Raw genomic sequence first — 19,204 nt, 5'->3', positions numbered from 1 at the left:
AATTGCATTGATCATGAGGAAGGCATAACAAATCCCCCATTGTGACTGGTGGCATCGGCATACCTCATTAGTTCCGTACAACTTACATTTTATTGCTGAGTAATAGCTCAAAATTTATTTGGGACGTTTCTTTTACTATTCTATCCTAAGATAATACATATTTTTAAATACATTCACTTTGTACAGGGCATTTTCCCTCTCCAATACAGTATATGTGCTGATTTCTTTATAAACAATTCCTTTATAACAATGTAAAAATTACAACATTATCTTTATTCTATAAACGTGAAATTGTATAGTATCATTAACTAAGTCATGTCCACTTGTCACACATAAACCTAAGAAGAGGTGGAAGCATGTAATGAACAGAAAAGACACACAGGGGGTTAAACATGGTACTATGAGGAATGTGTAATGTTAATAACAACTCTCTACCTTCTCTCCTGTCACACCTTAGCAATTCAGTGCTGAAATTAGTGCATGGTAAGGAAGAGTGTTGCCCCATCACCTAAACCTGTCATCGGGGTAGTGATTGCGTTCTTATAAATACAACTCTTTTCTAACCGGAGGACACTCCCAAATGACACCATTCTGGAACAAATTTGGGGCATGAGGTTTTCATATTTTAATTTTACTAACCTGTACATAAAGTTCTTTAAGTTCATTCTGAAATTTCTCTGGATCTGTTGTGATTGTGACAGGACCAATTTCTAGAACAGAATTAAGCAGTGAAATGTAATTTTATGGATAATGACTTTTTAACTTTCAGGTTCTTAACACATTGTGGGTTTATATATATCACAAAACATGATTAAAATGATTCATCTTTTTACACAACATGTCATAAGAGAATCATTTGTCATTTTCTAAATCATATAAATAAACACATTTTCAATATATTTTAGATGCTAATTATACATCTGGAAAACACAAAATTACAGGAATTATTTTATTTATTTTTTTGTTATTTTATTAATAATATTTATAAATATTTTCAACGATCAAATAGATTATCCAGTAAATAAGTTGTTCAGGAATGTAACATATATCCAATTGGTAGGTATACCACACCAACCAAATACAGTATATGAAAGACTACATCTGTGTGCTGTAGAGCAATGGCTATACTGTTGTAGCAGACCTTCTCCTGGTAAATACTGTAGCATTTATTTTCAGAAGGCAGCAGTTCTGTAAGAAAATGGCTGCCACTGTCAAGCACACAGATGTTGCCGCTACTTATTCTTTTGCCTAGTATGAGAGAAATACAAATGGGGGAGAGAGTCTGAGAGATAAAGTGAATGGTGGTGGGAGAGAGAGAGGGAAGGTGACAGAGAAAGTGAGGGAAGTTTGGATGTAGGAGTGAACAGTGGCGTGTCTTTAATATGTGCAGTGTGTGCGGGGCACACGGGCCCCCTGGGTCCAGGGAGGCCCCGCACCGCACACCCTGCACCCATATTATTTTAGACTTACCTGTCCATGGTCTCACGTTGGGTGTCTGCGCTGCTCAGAACTCCGGAAAATGGCCGCCGCGGCCATTTTTCCGGTGTTCTGTGCATGCGCAGTAGACTCCAGGCACACTCTAGTGCCCAGAGTCTACTAAGGTTCCGGTGGCTGGCTAACCGTGTCAGTCGGCTGCTGGCCACCGGGGGGAGAGAGGAGGAGGCCCCACAGAGGGAGTGCACACGGGCCCCCTCCTCTCCTAAGACGCTCCTGGGAGTGAAGGAAGGTGGGGGTACGAAAGAGGGAAACATGAGACAAGGAACTGGAAGAAAGTGAATGAGGCGGTCTGTGGGATAGGGTTAGGTAGAAAATGGGTGATATTAGGTGAGATATAATCTTCCATCTGTTATGCATCTGAGCTTGCATAGGTCTTCTATGATGGACAAAATGGATTGCTGAGAAATTTGCAATCTGTGTTTGAAAACTGCCTTTAGCCTACAGCAGTGGTTCCCAACTCCAGTCCCAAGACAAGCCAAAGCAAATTGATATAAAACCCCCTATTGTTTTCTTCTAAATGAAACATAAGATTCCCAAATTGTTTTCAAATGTATAATTTGCTTATTTTCATAAAAAAATCTCTTGCATTTCCGGACTCCACGAAATGTAAACCAGTCAGTAAAATCCACATAGATCATTAGCACGCAGGAAATGGAAGAGGAATTTGTAGACATAGAAAGTAAATACTGCAATGCTCTCCGTTAACCCATAGTGTATCAGTACCTTGCAAATGTATGTTCAGGCACCAGGCACATTGGTTACATTTTTTCATTCAGAGAGAAGAAACACAAATTATAAAGTGGACTGTCTGTATTAAAAATGTAGAAAGTATACCGTATATTTCCCTATGATAAATTATACACCAGCATCTTCTATCATTCTATATCTAAGTTTACCATTAATGCTACATGTGCCAGATAAATGATTGGGAATAGTAGGAATTTTTTTTGTCCAAAATAAATCCATTAGATATTTGGCAAGAGTGACTGGTGGGAAGTTCTTACCTTTTTTTTGCCTGTATTCACTGTACTTTATATCTCTCTGATTAATCCAACTAAATTATATAACAAAATATTGAGCCATGAAACTATTACTCCCACTGTTCCTTGGGTCTAGTCTTCTGTCATTATGATCAGATATCCCTCAGTTTCTACAAACAAAACTTCTAAATTGAGATGAGTTTAATTTCTATGTAAGTTTTTAAGAACTTGCAGTATCATTACATATTGCCAGTGTAATAGTCAATTTAAGTGAAGCAGAAATATCCTGTAAATGTGCACCCTGCCACACTAAACACGGCCAATACAGAAAAACTTACAGCTAGGTGAAAATAGAGGCACATTTCATTTTTAGTTGATAATCAGCAAAGTGATTCTCCTCTTAGCATAGGGCAGTGGTTCCCAAACTGTACCCCGTGGCACCCTGGGGTGCCTCAGGACACTTGCAGGGGTGCCTCAGGTTGGTGGTCCAGCACCAAATCAAATAATTTATGGTTAAAGTAATGTAAATATGTGGACAAACAGAATCGCAAACTTGTCCACCACCACATAACTGAGCCTAAGGATGACAGGTAAGTACAATTTAGTTCACTTTACTACTTTACTAAATTTTTTCTGAATTTTTCAGCAACAAACTTTTGGCTTAGGGGTGACGTGAAAACAATACTGATACTCTAGGGCACCGTGATTCAAAAAGTTTGGCATAGGGCAACCTCATGGGTAGCAACCGCAGGAAGCCATTGGAACTGTGATACCCGGTTTGTTTTTTAATGATACAGCCTATTTCTTATCAAATCATGGAATCTTAATTTACACTAAGAACATTTCTGTCATAATAAACTACCTAGTACTTCAGAAAACATTTATTACATTGATATTATTTAATTGATCTGCTCAAAGCCAACCCATAAACATACAGTACAAATCTTCTAAGTTTACATGAATTCCAGATTCTGAAGATGCATTCAAAAGTGTGCTGGGCTGCTCATCCACTATATGAACTGCTGAATATTGTGCAAAGAATTAAAGCATAAGCCAGGGTTCTGGCTGTGAGTATAATTAAATCCCTAGGTGCTATTCAAGCAAGGCCCATTTAAGACTGTTTTTGCTCCTTTAAGAATTTATTTAGAAAATAATGAATTGGGATTTTAACCAGTTAGGTGAAGGGGTGTGATCTTAGGTGATTTTTAAGCTGTAGCCAGTTATTGGTTTCTCCCCTTTTTCTTCTGGAAATTCGCACAGCATCTACTTACAGTGTAGAGGGAGCCTGGGGACAGCCCAGCATCTTGGAGAGTGCTGGGCATGCCCCTACAGTGGCGTGAGCAGGGAAGGGGGTGTTCAAGGCTCTGCCCCTTTAACCAAGGCTCTTCCCAATTTCGGTGCGGGCAATGTCCCGCATTGAAGATGACAAAAGTTGGGAGGTATGCTATTTATATTAGTATGTCCCTCTAAAAACTGTAACCTGCTGCTGGTTACAATGAGCACCGATCCCTCTGTTTTGGTTCCAATTCATCATCGTGTTTTGGTTTTGCCAAAATCACCGTCACGTGTTTTGGTTTTGATTTCGATTTTGAATCTGTATTTTGTTCAAAACACTATAAAAACAGCTAAAATCACATAAATTGGGTTTGCATTTGTTCCTGTGATATTATTAACCTCAGTAACCTCAGTAACATTAATTTCCGATCAATTTTAACCACCTATACATAGACAAGAGGTGACTCTGCACTGAGTTTTATAGCATGTAAGACAAAGTAATGTTATCAAACCAACAGTATATATGTTATATCCCTTGGGAAAATGTTGGTTGTGCGCCCTAGAGCCTTCAGCACTGGAAAGCTTAACTGATATGTCGAAGCTGGTTTAGTGGCTGAGACAGAATCAGTGTAAAATTAGCTTGGAGCAATACCATCTTGCGAATGGCAACCAGACTCCATCTTAAAAATAAGTATCTGCACGACGCCATCTTGCGAATGGCGACAAGACTCCATCTTAGAAATAGGTCACACAGCGCCATTTTGTCCAAACTACATAGTACACAAAACACAACGCTAAATTGCTAACAAATAGCAATTTGTCAAAACCACATAGTACACAAAACACAACGCTAAATTACTAATAAATAGCAATTTGTCAAATCCACATAGTACACAAAACACAACGCTAAATTGCTAATAAGTAGCACGGCCAGCTTTTTAACAATCTTCCCCAAACACATACCGACGGTGTTTAACATACATAAAAATGACTTTCCAACACATTAAAATCACCATGAACTTAAATAATGAACAGTGCAAAATAGTAGCAAATTAGTGGTGTTTTCCCTGCATTCACATTAGCACACACACGATGTTAAACAGTGCACAATGCAAAATAGCTAATTATTAGCACATTCAGCTTTTTAACGATCACTACACAACCAATACCGACTTAGTCCCATACACTCAGAGATACCTTTCCAGCTTAGTGCTGCTCGCTAAGTACCCCACAGAACCCCAGACGCACAACGCTATTTAGTGTCGTTCTCCCTTATATATATACACTTAAAGCAATAGTTCCGTAGCGCAAAAGGGTTATTATTACATGATTCATCCACAATGCCAGCGTGTAAAGAAATAACTGTTTACTGCATCTAAGGTTTAATACGTGATAAGTAAGCCGTGTTTGGAGTTATACTGATCTGCACTTTCTCAACAGCTTTCCGGTATCATCGGTGTGAAGATCGCAACATGCATTCTCAACTTATGGACCGTAGAAAGTTAAAGCACCAAAATGTACTTTGTAAAACCAACAACCTAGATTTGCATGAGGCGGGAAAACAGAGATAACCAGCTGTCGGAGGCTGGTCTGTGTCCATTTGAATCAACCTGTTAAATGCCCTGTAACAGAAGCACCGTGATGGGGTACCAATGGGATTGCAACAAACCTCTCTATTGTGTAGTCTATTTCTGTAGGGGAATAAATATGTGTGTTCTGACCCCAGTTTTCAGTCTTCTTGCTGATTGCTGAGTGACGGTGGTTTCTTGCTGATGCCGGTATCTGGTCCAGAGCGCGTGCATATGTATAACTGTATCTTGGGTCTTTAGAATTTCTTTGCGCTAAATTGTACTTAGGGCCTGATTCAGACCCACTCGCAAGCGGCTGTCCGCTCGCAAGTGGGTCGATGTTGTGCACTGCGCATGTGCACGACGGCGGGAGCTCCATCGTGCGCATGCGCCAGACGCGACGAGCGAAGGACTTTCCTTCGCTCGTTGTGTCTGATCAAAGGGGGCGTGCTGTCGATGTTGATTGACAGCACGCCCCCTTTGGTGGGCGTGCCGGGGGCGTGCCTCCCTGACGGGGGCGTTCCCAAGGGAACGCCTACCATCAGAAGCCGGCCCACTGACATCACTAGTGATGTCAGTGGGAGTGATTTTGGCTCTGATAGAGCCAAAATCACTCCGGGCCTTGCGGTTGAAAAACTCAACCGCAGGCTCCGGCTCGCAGTGGCGATGGTCAAGACCATCGCGGCCATCAAACTGCACGCTCGTATAGGCTGTGGGTGGTGACCCACAGCTATACGAGCGTCCAGGAGGACGCTCCATAATTATGGAGGGCGGCCCTCATTCAGAGCGTGCGCTCTGCTCAGAGCGTACGGCTCTGAATGAGGGCCTTAGATCACAGCGTGTAACTGACTGTACTTTACTTGAATAATACTTTGTGCTTTGGAAACACATGTTCAAGGTCTAAAGTCTTTATTTCACTGTATGACTGCGTATGCAAATAGCGTCAATATCAGAAGGTATAGGCAGGCTTTCGAAGGTATAGACAGGAGCGCATAGAGGTTTTAATTCAGTATCCTTAGATACAATTGATGTGATATATATAATATATATATATATATATATTGTGATAGGATCACTGGTAAAGTGGTCTGTGGCAGGTACATTTGTCCCAGATTCCTGTCATTATGTGTTTTAAACCCCCAAGAGAAAGTCTGAAGTGTAGCAGGCTTGAGTTTCGGTTTTTTGAAAAGCCGGTTTGGGACCTGGGGGTTGTGGATGAGAGGAGAGGGAGGGCTCCACCCACGGCCACTCCAGGTTTTGGTTCTCGCAGCCTGGTAACAGGTTGTTAGGGTTTCCACCTGAGAGTGGTCAATGTAAGCCTAGTGTGTTGAGGGCTGATTGTCTCACCTGGGAGAGCAGACAGGGAGTTTGCTCAGAGACACTTGAAAACCTAACTGTAAGTGTTGTGCTGTGCTTTTGTTGCTGGTGAGGGCATTAGGCCCTGCCAGGTTCTGGTAGTGAGGGAACTACCTTGTGAAGGTAGTGCCCCGACAGGGCAGGGATTTACGTTTATGTTTTCTTTGTGTTATTTCTGACATTGCACAATAAAGACTGGCGCCGACTTGCATCCAGTCTGGCGTACTGTTTCCCAGCTGCTGTGTGTGAAAGGAAGGAGTCCTCTACCCAGGAGAGGGACCCCCTAACCTAACTGTGTCACAATATGGTGGAGAATGCGGGCACCCACACACACTGAAGTTGCAGCGAGAGGAAAACTTTCTGTTTAAAAATTAAAGGGACAGACACCCAATTTGAGAGTGTGGAAATAACACTGTGTCCTTGAAGTCCCATAGAGGAGGCATCAGCCAATGCTCAGAGAGGCAAGGTTCAGCTTCCAACCTACACCCCAGAACAAAATGGAGGAAATTATTAAGGCCTTGCTCCAAGCTACAGGAGCTCAGCAGGAGACGAACAAACTTTAGCAGGAGACGAACCAACTTCAGCAGGAATCTACCAGGGCTCAGCAGGAATCCACTAGGGTGCAACTGTTGGCCTTGGAGACAGCCCAGAGGCAACAACAGGTCGCCATCGCGGAAAATAGCCAGGCTATAAGAGAGGTGGTACAGCACCGGGTCGCCCGGCCCAGAGATGTTACTACTGGTCCTCCCACCACCACTCACTCCGTACGAGCCAGTCACTTCCTCCAAAAGATTACTTCGGGCGATGATGTGGAGGCCTATCTCGCCGCATTTGAAAGAACGGCCGAAAGGGAGAGTTGGCCCCAGGAGCAGTGGGCAAGTCTGGTGGCACCTTTTTTGTCTGAGGAGCCACAAAAGGCCTATTTCGACTTATGCCTGGCTGATGCCAAGGACTATAAAAAACTAAAACAGGAGATCCTAACTCACTTGGGAGTCACCACCTTTGTTCGTGCCCAACGGGTCCACTGCTGGGAGTTCCATATGGACAAGCCTCCACGTTCACAGATGCATGACCTCGTCCATCTGTCCTCAAAATGGCTACAGCCCGAGATGCTGACGGGACCACAGATCGTGAAAAGGGTCGTGATGGACCGGTACCTGCGATCGTTACCTGCGACTCTGCGCAAGTGGGTGAGCCATGCAGACCCTAAGTCCGTGGACCAGTTGGTCGAGCTGGTGGAGAGGTACGTGGCAGCTGAGGAGCTGCCCCACCAAGCCCCGATGGCGCACCGGCGAACTCCCACAGACACTGGTAAGACTGTTCCAGGGGAGAAGGGTGCTGGGCGGTGGGATGTACCTAAGACTGAGGGTGTAGAACCTGGAGACAGGCCTGCCAGGCCAGGAAGGTTCTTGCCCCGTAAACGACTAGACATTAATATGATTCAGTGTTTCCGGTGTGGCGACTTCGGCCATATTTCCGCTAATTGTTCACTTACAACTGAACCTATGCAATGTGATACTGCTCATGTCTACCGCAGGGGGTCTTTCTTTGCACAGACAGCCTGTACGGCTGACCGGCAGGCTGAGACTGATAAGCACATGTGTGTACTCACTGTAGATGGCAACCGAGTAGAGGCACTGTTAGACTCTGGTAGCTTGGTGACACTTATAAAAGCTGAGCTGGTGAACCCCTTGAGGCATAAGGGGAAAACTGTTGATGTGACCTGCATACATGGGGATAATCGATATTATGTTACTGCCGAGGTGAACATCGAGACACCATGTGGCTCTGCTATAGTTTCTGTGGGTTTGGTGCCTGGTCTGATGTACAATGCAATATTGGGGAGAGACTTTGCTCACTTCTGGAAATTGTGGGAAAGCCGTTTTGTTCCAGAAGTGAACAACCCCGGTCCACTTGAGAAGGTTGTCGATATAGTGGAGGAGGGAGTTTCTTCTGAGTCAGAGTTATCCCCTTTTTCTACTATGATTGGCGAACTAGAGAATGCGGAGCGTGGCGGTGGCCCGCCAACTGATGTGCCTCCCCCAGGTGGGACGTGTTGTTGGGCCAGTTGATCGTCTGCCTGATTTAGAGGTCAGAAGAGAGGTCTTTGCCGTGGAGCAGTTGAAAGACCCTACTTTGGTAAAAGCCAGGAAGAATGTAAAGGTAGTTGATGGTAAACCCGTAGATCCTGATAGTCCTTTGTCCTATCCCCACATGGCAATGTGTCAGGATTTATCCTGCCCTGAGTGTCAGTATCATGCTCCCAGACCACGTTTTAAGGGACCACTAGTTCCATTGCCTATTATAGAGGTGCCGATAGTGAGAGAGCACCTGAAACAGGCTCAACAGGCACAGCAGAGGGTATACAACCGCAATGCTCGGTTACGCAGCTTTGCTCCTGGGGACAGAGTGTTAGTGTTGGTTCCCACTGTGGAAAATAAACTTTTGGCTAAATGGCAAGGGCCCTTTGAAATCTTAGAAAGAGTGGGACAGGTCAATTACAAAGTTTACCAGCCGGGGAAAAGAAAGCCGGAACAGATATACCATATAAATCTGTTAAAGCCCTGGAAAGATAGAACGGTACTGTCGGCCGTCCGAGCCCCTCCAGTAAGTCCAGGGCCCTTAGTTCCCGAAGTGACAGTGGCAAAAACCCTGTCGGCAATTCAACAACGAGAGGTCAAGGAGTTTCTGGTTAGAAATAGGGTGCTGTTCTCTGACGTACCTGGGAAAACCTCGGTCATTAAACATGACATCATCACTGACCCAGGGGTTAAAGTTAATCTAAAGCCCTATAGGTTACCAGAAGCACCAAGAGCATCGGTGTCGAAAGAAATTAAAAATATGCTAGAGTTAGGGGTTATTGAAGTATCACATAGTGAATGGTCAAGTCCCATTGTGTTGATTCCAAAGCCCGACGGGAGTGTGCGTTTCTGCAATGACTTCCGAAAGTTGAAGAGTGTTTCAAAATTCGATGCCTACCCGGTGCCACAGTGGAGAAGGAGGCGTTGGCCATAAAGTGGGCGTTACAAACTTTAAAATTTTCGGTGGAACACAGGCCAGGGGGCCTTTTGTTTAAAGCAGACGCGTTGTCACGCGTTCATTGTTTGGGGGCTTCAGTTGTTCCGCCCCATCGGTCGAAACAAAGGGGGGGGATATGTGATAGGATCACTGGTAAAGTGGTCTGTGGCAGGTACATTTGTCCCAGATTCCTGTCATTATGTGTTTTAAACCCCCAGGAGAAAGTCTGCAGTGTAGCAGGCTTGAGTTTCGGTTTTTTGAAAAGCCGGTTTGGGACCTGGGGGTTGTGGGTGAGAGGAGAGGGAGGGCTCCACCCACGGCCACTCCAGGTTTTGGTTCTCGCAGCCTGGTAACAGGTTGTTAGGGTTTCCACCTGAGAGTGGCCAATATAAGCCTAGTGTGTTGAGGGCTGATTGTCTCACCTGGGAGAGCAGACAGGGAGTTTGCTCAGAGACACTTGAAAACCTAACTGTAAGTGTTGTGCTGTGCTTTTGTTGCTGGTGAGGGCATTAGGCCCTGCCAGGTTCTGGTAGTGAGGGAACTACCTGTGAAGTTAGTGCCCCGACAGGGCTAGGATTTACGTTTGTTTTCTTTGTGTTATTTCTGACATTGCACAATAAAGACTGGCGCCGACCAGCTTGTACTTGCATCCAGTCTGGCGTACTGTTTCCCAGCTGCTGTGTGTGAAAGGAAGGAGTCCTCTACCCAGGAGAGGGACCCCCTAACCTAACTGTGTCACAATATATATATATATATATATCGGGAGACAAGCGGCACTCAAACGGACTTCTCACAAAGAAAAAATGCTCAGAAGCTAAATCATGCCTTCAACGTTTCAGAGTTTAATTCATCTTCAGGTAGAAATATAACAACACATAATAAAAACAGCACTCATCTAAATAGTATATCCCAAACTTAATCCATGCAGCGCGCACGCTAGGCCCCGGCACCAGACAGTGGCACGCCCCCAGGCGCGTCACAACCAGAAGTCACCCATGGAGGCGCAACTCTCCCCAGCATCAGTAACCCAGTTAACCGCTGCCTGGATACAGTATACAAACACCAACATTTATAATTAACAAGCAGACACTGGAGCAGAAATCTGACTACATATATAACTGTATGTAAATATAACAGATGCATAATCCACATTAACATATTATGTGAGGTCTCAGCTATATATAGTCAAATCAAAGCCTTATCACATATATGAATAAATATCCTAATTATATAGAAAGATAGAAAATACTTTTAAACAGATCTAAACTAAATATAAATAATTACTGCACTAATCGTGCATATTCTCCGCCTAGAAACCTAGAAGAAGGCAGAGTATGTCAGGTGTTCATTCGAACCTCTCGGATAGATAGTATCAAGTCTAAAAAGCCATTGTGTTTCCAATTGTAGCAGTTTTTTTCCTCTATATCCTCCTCGAGGGTCTTCTGGTACCTGATCGATGATAATATATTTTAACATGGCTAAACTATGTTTAGCTGCCACAAAGTGGTGTGCAACCGGTTGATCCACGTCCTTATTATTAAGTGCTCCCCGTATAGCAGACCGATGCAGTGCCATACATTCTTTAAATGGTCTGATAGTTTTTCCCACATAACACAGACCACAGGGTCACTTAATTAAGTACACCACAAAAGCACTAGAACATGTCAGCGGAAACTTAATAGTGATTTTATTTCCAGTATGCGGATGATAAAGGATTATCATTGTGCTTTCCCCTTACTACACATTATCTGTGTTCAACAATGGATAATTGCCTGTTATTATGTATCCTTTTGCACACCAATAGTTGTTTTGGTATGCATTTATGATGCCGGCGGTCGCTATGCTGACCGCCGGCATCTCCACTACAGAATCCCAGCGAGGGTTAATTAACCTACGCCGGGAGACTGGTGCCTGGCATCCCGATCGAAGGGATGCCGGGCGCCGAGCGTGGACAGCCGCGTTAGGTTTAGGGTTCCGGGGGGGGACTTAGGGATAGGCACCCCCCCGGAGGTTAGGTTTAGGCTAGGGGGAGGGAGGGTTAGGGATAGGCACCCCCGGGGGAATTTAGGGTTAGGCACCCCCCCGGGGGACTTAGGTTTAGATGGCGGGGAAAGGTGGGGTTAGGTTTAGGCACTTAGAGGGGGATTAGGGGGGATTAGGGTTAGGCACAGGGGGGAGGTTACGGTTAGGCACCCTAAAGTAGGGTTAGGGGATAGATTAGATAATACTTACCTTTCTCACGATCGGGATTTCCTCCCATGTCGGGCTGGCGCTGCCGGGATTTGAACATATGTATTCCGTAGTTTTTTTGGTTCTATGACAATAACATCAGACAGTGAATATTGTTACTGCTGTCTGATGACTGAAATAAGCACATAAAAAGGTTATCAGTCACTTATAAATAGTGTCACATAATTTATCGGCATATAAGAGGTTAAGACGCCATCTTGGATGCTTGTTTGTAAAAACGTATGGTGCTTATCTGACACAGTTGATGTGATATATGCAACCAATTATGCTGCAGGATGTATGGATTTATTATTTACCAGCAGAAACTGTCTAAGTGAAAAAAAACATTAAAAAGACAACAAATTTTTGTGGCATAATTATATATTTTTATTAGTCACAATATAGACCAATTTGGTTATTTTAAACCCCCAGATGAGAATATTATACATCTGATTGATTTATTTTAGATACTTTTTGTCTGTTATATACTTATTAACTGTATTTAATAAAAGATATGTTTTAATACACACACATTTTTCTTTCTCAAGCATGCTTCAGAAAGAGTTTTTCTGTCCCTTCTTTGTTTCCAATTTTGACAATCTCACAGCTCACAATATTGTTTTCACCCAGTTTAGGCTAGAAGGTTGCACCAAGCTAGCTGGCTGACTAAGCTAAGCGACAGCAGTTGGCGGCACAAACATGTGGCAGTTCGACTTCAAACATGACACATCTAGAAAACAGAGTGGCTCTGCAGTGGCAGACAGGATGGTGGGATATGCATTTAGTTGAAGGCAGGGTAAGGAAGAAAGGATTGATTTGTAAGTTAATTTAATTTAATTGTTTGATTCAGAAAATTTTAATTTATCATTTGAGGCATTGGGGACGGCCTGTTTTGCATAGACCAACATTTTTAGTGGTTATTATTGCTCTAAACCAGTGGTTCCCAAACTTTTTTGAATCACGGCGCCCTAGAGTTAGGGCACTAAGCCAAACATTTATTATTGAGAAATTCAGGAAAAAATGTAGTAAAGTAAAGTAAATTGTGCTTACCTGTCATCCCTAGGTTCAGTTATGTGGTGGTGGACAGGTTTGCACTTCTGTTTGTCCACATATTTTATACATTACATTGACTATAAATAATTTGATTTGGTGCTGGAACACCAACCTGAGGCACCCCTGCAAGTGTCCCGAGGCACCCCAGGGTGCCATGGTGCAAATGGGTCCTACACCAAATTAATTGGCTTCACAAATCAATAACATGAATTACTAAATACCTATATAGCTATATAATATAATGGAAAAATGATCAAGAATTTCTGTTTAGGAGAAAATCACTCCACAATAAGCAAAAATAAGTCCCACAATCAAGATAGTATTGTGCTCAGTAATGGGGTTGGTAATAGAACACAGCCATGGCCAAAAGTTTGAGAATGACACAAGTATTTGATTTTTACAAAGTCTGCTGCTTCAGTTTCTATGATGGCAATTTGCATATACTCCAGAATATCATGAAGAGTGATCAGATAAATTGCAATGAATTGCAAAGTCCCTCTTTGCCATGACAATGAACTTAGGCGCTGATTTAGACCCGCTCGCTAGGATGCGATTGCTCATAGCTGGACGATAGTTGCAATCTGTGCATGCATATGCATCGCAATGCGTGTGCGCGAACCAGTGCGAATGCTCAGGAAGCAATTGCTCGCTGTGCATAGACAGCCCAGCAGAGTGAGTGACAGTAGAAGCCGTTTGTGGGTGGTGACAGGGGCAGTCCACTAGAAACGGGGGAGTGAAGAAGCGAACGCAGGCATGCCTGAATGTTCCAATGCTATTTCAGAGGCATGAATAATTAAAAGGCAGCATCATAGTACACGTCACTTGGTGGCATTTCACACTGAAGTGATTGCTGTGCTTGTGGCAGGGTATAGTCAACCTCAAGTGCTGCAATCGCATCCGATGGTGCCCGATGTATCAATGTTTTCATGCACTTCCATGAGATGATGTGCGCAAGTGGGCATCTCTTGAATGGCTGGTGGGCGTCTGCATACACTAAGTGATTGCATGCCAAGACATAGTTGGCGTGCTAATGCCTTGCCATACGATCATCTGCCTTGCTGGGCATGCGCTGGATTTGCATAAGCTGGGAGAGAGCGAACGCATCTAGCGAGCGGGTCTGAATGAGCTACTTAATTCCAAAAACAACATTTCCACTGCATTTCAGCCCTGCAACAAAAGGACCAGCTGACATCATGTTGATTCTCTCATTAACACAGGTAAGTGCTTTGACGAGGACAAGGCTGGAGATCACTCTGTCATGCTGATTGAGTTATAATAACAGACTGGAAGCTTTAAAAGGAGGGTGGAGCTTGAAATCATTGTTTTTGCTCTGTTAACCATGGTTACCTGCAAGGAAACACATGCAGTCATCATTGCTTTGCCCAACAAGGGTTTCACAGGCAAGGATATTGCTGCTAGTAAGATTGCACCTAAATCAACCTTTTATCGGTCGGATCATCAAGACCTTCAAGGAGAGAGATTTAATAGTTGTGAAGAAGGCTTCAGGGCGCCCAAGAACGTTCATCAAACGCCACACCTGCCAAGCACCAGGAATGGCAGCAGGCAGGCGTGAGTGCATCTTCACGCACAGTGAGGCAAAGACTTTTGGAGGATGGCCTGGTGTCAAGAAGGGCAGAAAAGAGCCACTACTCTCCAGGAAAAACATCAGGGACAGACTGATATTCTGCAAAAGGTACAGAGATTGGACTGATGAGGACTGGGGTAAAGTTATTTTCTTTGATGAAACCCCTTTCAGATTGTTTGGGGCATCTGGAAAAACGCTTGTCTGGAGAAGGAAAGGTGAGCGCTACCATCAGTCCTGTGTCATGCCAACAGTAAAGCATTCTGAGACCATTCATGTGTGGGGTTGCTTCTCAGCCAAGGGAGTGGGCTCACTCACAATTTTGCCTAAGAACACAGCCATGAATAAAGAATGGTAACAAAACATCCTCCAAGAGCAACTTCTCCCAACCATCCAAGAATAGTTTGGTGATGAACAATCCTTTTTTCAGCATGATGGGACACCTTGCCATAAGGCAAAAGTGATAACTAAATGGTTCGAGGATCCAAACATCAAAATTTTGGGTCCATGGCCAGGAAACTTCCCAGACCATAATCTCATTGAGAACTTGTGGTCAATACTCAAGAGGCGGGTGGACAAACAAAAACCAACAAATTCTGACAAACTCCAAGCATTGATTAGGCAAGAATGGGCGGCCATCAGTCAGTATGTGGCCCAGAATTTGATTGACAGCATGCCAGGGCGAATTGCAGAGGTCTTGAAAAATAAGGTTCAACACTGCAAATATTGACCCTTTGCATAAACTTAATGTAATTGTGAATAAAAGCCTTTGACACTTATGAAATGCTTGTAATTTTACTTTAGTATAGCATAGTAACATCTGACAAAAAGGTCTAAAAACACTGAAGCAGAAAACTTTGTGAAAATCAATACTTGTGTCATTCTCAAGACTTTTGGCCATGGCTGTACATTAGCCTCATGACAAGTGATCATGAGAAACCTAAGATTTTATGGGAAATGTGCTCCAAATTGATGTAAAAAGTCCCAAAGCACAAGAAATATTGGCCATTGCAATCTGCTAGTGGCATCACTAGGGTCGATGACACCTGGTGTACCAAATAGCCCCCCTACATGCTGAAAGGTACTTGGCCTAATGGAGGAAGTATGACCTCACAGCATGCCCCCAGTTTTATAACTCTGGGGTTGTGCCCCGCACTCCCGGAGATGCTAGGCTGCCCCCAGAGACTCACCTTGCACCGTCGGCTCCTCCTCAATGACCAGGAGCTGGGTACTGCACAAAAAATGTCTTCAAGTCACTGAGGAGGAGCCTGCATTTTGGTGTCACACCCGGTGTGTTCCACACCCCCCACACACCCTAGTGATGCCACTGCAACTTGCTTTTATGAAGTTGTCCACTTTCTCTTATCCTGGGGAGCATTCTGCTGGATCCTGACAGTATTAGTGCACTACGAGATTGAGCTTTATGGGCATGTGTAGGCTGTAAGCAGTTCCTCTTGATTAGATGAGATGCTTAGTTCTGAACTCAGTCTGTGACTTCATTGTATGATAGAGATCATGCGCTCCCAATAAAAAGCAGCTTCTTTTAATGTCGAAAAACTGGCCAATAAGAGGATAATATGTATACTAAAGAAGCGCTTGTTTATAAATATGTTGTTAAATTCAGGTATGTGGTAAACCTAAAAAGAAATAGACTAAACAGTGGTGTGTGGTAGCAGGAATGGTGAAAGACTTACAGACAGGCTCAATACATATAATATCAATTGAATGTTTATAGCGCTTTCTGTGAAAATGATACAGTATGACTACCATATATGGATTATACCTATTCCTTCTAGGCTCTTGTCATTTGATACATATAGCGTTTATAAATAACAAAATTTATCATTCCATTTATTATCTTAACCCAGTAATATTGTAACATAGCCCAGCAATGAATGAAATACTATGACACATTCTACTGATAACATATCTTAAGTGTTTTATTGTTAGCAATCTGTGTTTTTTACATATTTATCATATTTATTTACTTTAAAATTTTTAGTACTTACATTATAATCTACTGCACATAAATATATCATAGATCTTTGATTGGTACAATCAATCAGCCAATTAACAAGACAATTAAGGGATAAAAGGAGAAGAAGTTCTACATGGAGACACCTTGACAAAGTCCTACGGGATGAAACGCGTTGGTGTTCAGACCCCACACTGACGTCACGATCCAGTAAGCGCGAAGACTGAAATCTCCTCACGAGGGGCAGGCAGCTATCAGATAATGCAGAAGGACGCTGCAGAAAGGAAGCGGTCCCTGCGAGCTGTCATCACTGCAAGCAGCAGACAGAGACAGCTGACCAAGCAGCAGGAGCATGGAGCAAGTTGGCCACACAAGGAGCGGAATCCTTTACAGGGAAAGATAGGGTCAGACCACTTTACCTAATTATCGCTAACGGCAGTGACGGGGAAACCCATTTCAGGACATACTGTATCATTTTCACAGAAAGCGCTATAAACATTCAATTGATGTTATATGTATTGAGTCTGTCTGTAAGTCTTTCATGATTGCAGCTACGACACACCACTTTTTAGTCTATTTCTTTTAGGTTTACCAGATACTTCAATTTAACACCATATTATGTAACTTCATTGTAGTAAATTCAGTTGCAGTGAGGATGCTTCACCTACCCCTTATGTCTGAGGGGGCAGTATATGTCCCCCCAATGGGTGACCCAGCACCAATATAGTTACTTCCCGGAAGCACAGGAGGTATTACTAGTGAGCAGAGAGGGATGGCCAGGGCAGATATTGTATGTCATTAGGGTGGTTTAAAAAAATGTTATTTTCACCTAATGTATATTTTTGGATATGGCCGATTTTTGATTACTCATGTTCCAGACTCCAGATTTATTTTCAGATTTCTGGTCTGTCCAGAGTAATCACAGACAGGTGGTAATCCTATGCACCGGTAAATAATTTATTATTGCAACAATATGCGACATTAGGAAATTGTAATCATCAGGACAAATTTGCAAAAAAAAAGTTCCTAAATAAGAACTATGGTTCTGATTCAGAGTCGGACGCAGTGGTGATGTCAGACGCAGTGAAGTGATGGTGTGCATCTGAGTATGCATTTGAGTCATACATGCGTCTTATTTTTGTTTGTACAGATTTAAACTCATAATCACAGAAGTGTATCGAAAATGTATGGGAGTTCCTGGGCGATGACTGGGAGGTAACAGGGGGGTGGCTAAACAGAAGAACAGAGATGTTGCATCTTATGTGAGTGCCGTGGGCGTGTCACTGAGAGTGGTTGCTTATAGAGATGCTAAATCATTCAAATAGGAGTCCATATTCAGATATAAAGTCACAGATGTGACTTCAACAAAAGATGCACAGACAGCCTGTGTCCTACTATGAATTAGGCCTATAACATATCTGTGGGAAAACTCCTTTTGCAGAGAGTGCCCATAGTCTGATGAAAGAGGTAAATCTGGGACTTCACAGTCATTATAATGTTTAATGTATGAAGGTCTAAACCTGCCATTATAATTTATGGCCAACCATAAATCATAGACACACTTCCTTGAAGTTATCATAATAAACTGATTTCAGACCTCTGAACCCTTCACACCAAATTATGAGCAGTTATTACCTTTAACACCTCTTTATCATCTACTATCACACAATTCATGTAACATTGTAAATAGTTCAGCATTTATAAACATTATGTACTCTTCACTACACAGTGATCTACTACTGTACACAACCAATCTGAAATGTATATTTCTCTCACATTAATCTATCAACAGGAATGTGTTACATTTAGTAGACTAAATTTCCTGTACAGTAATACTTCAAAGATGCTGAATAATGATTTAACAATTCATTGCCTTAGGTGCTGGTCTGCTTTGCCCTTTCTATAAAACATCACTTATCTGCTTTTTAAAATGGCTTGAGTGAAATATGGATGTAATATAAACAGTTGTCCTAACCCAACACTCTAGTGAGCTCAGTAAATTCTCAGCTGTGATCTCGTATGGTCAGACTTGCAGCAAGTACATGGTCACAATAATAGTACATGAAAAAATCATATGTAAATAGTGCTCAGTGCCCTTACTATTATCTGGTGATTGTACTGGGTAATTACCTGTAAGTACAGTGCATATTCAGCTTTGAAAATTGATTTTAAAAGGTAAATTTCAAAATGACTTGCAAGCATCAATGGTCCTACAGATACATCTAGAACAAGAAGTTGCACTTGTCTTTAGGGGTCTTAAAAATAGGAAAATACAGAGGGGCTGCACAAGTTAGTCTTTTCAACTTTTATAACATGATTTACATACAGATGTGTCCTTATACATCTTTGCTGCCGGGCGTCTTTTTTACTGAAAATGCATCTAAGGACGCACCAGGAGACTGTGCTGATTACATTGACATGTGACACTTGTATAACTCTGCGACTGAGTCTCTGATTTCATATATGAGATGCGGCCACAGTTTTATTCATTCCAAGTTCCGTTGTGCTTAAGGCTTAAGGTGCACACAGATATACAAGTGTCGCATATCAAATTAATCAGCACAGGCAAAAAAATGCACCCGGCACTAGCAGAGTAGCATGGGACCTGGCTGCTCACTCACGCCAGGCAAGTCACATTGTATGGTTTATTGAGGCTGGGGGTATATTTGCT

General features: G+C 42.9%; 1 protein-coding gene across 1 annotated transcript in view; it reads right to left on the bottom strand.

Annotated features, from left to right (window-relative positions):
* Positions 1–19,204, bottom strand: part of HMCN1 (hemicentin 1) — a 563,772-nt gene that overhangs the window by 517,773 nt on the left and 26,795 nt on the right. The window contains exon 3 of the mRNA XM_088453882.1: positions 640–710. Coding sequence (XP_088310008.1) covers positions 640–710 — 71 coding nt within the window. The remainder of the gene's footprint in view (positions 1–639; positions 711–19,204) is intronic.

The sequence above is a fragment of the Taudactylus pleione genome, unplaced genomic scaffold, assembly GCF_031769625.1.
Source record: "Taudactylus pleione unplaced genomic scaffold, aTauple2 ptg000602l, whole genome shotgun sequence".
Classification (NCBI taxonomy): Eukaryota; Metazoa; Chordata; class Amphibia; order Anura; family Myobatrachidae; genus Taudactylus; species Taudactylus pleione.
The sequence above is the reverse complement of the archived record's forward strand: the minus strand, read 5'-3'. Positions and strand labels throughout refer to the sequence as shown.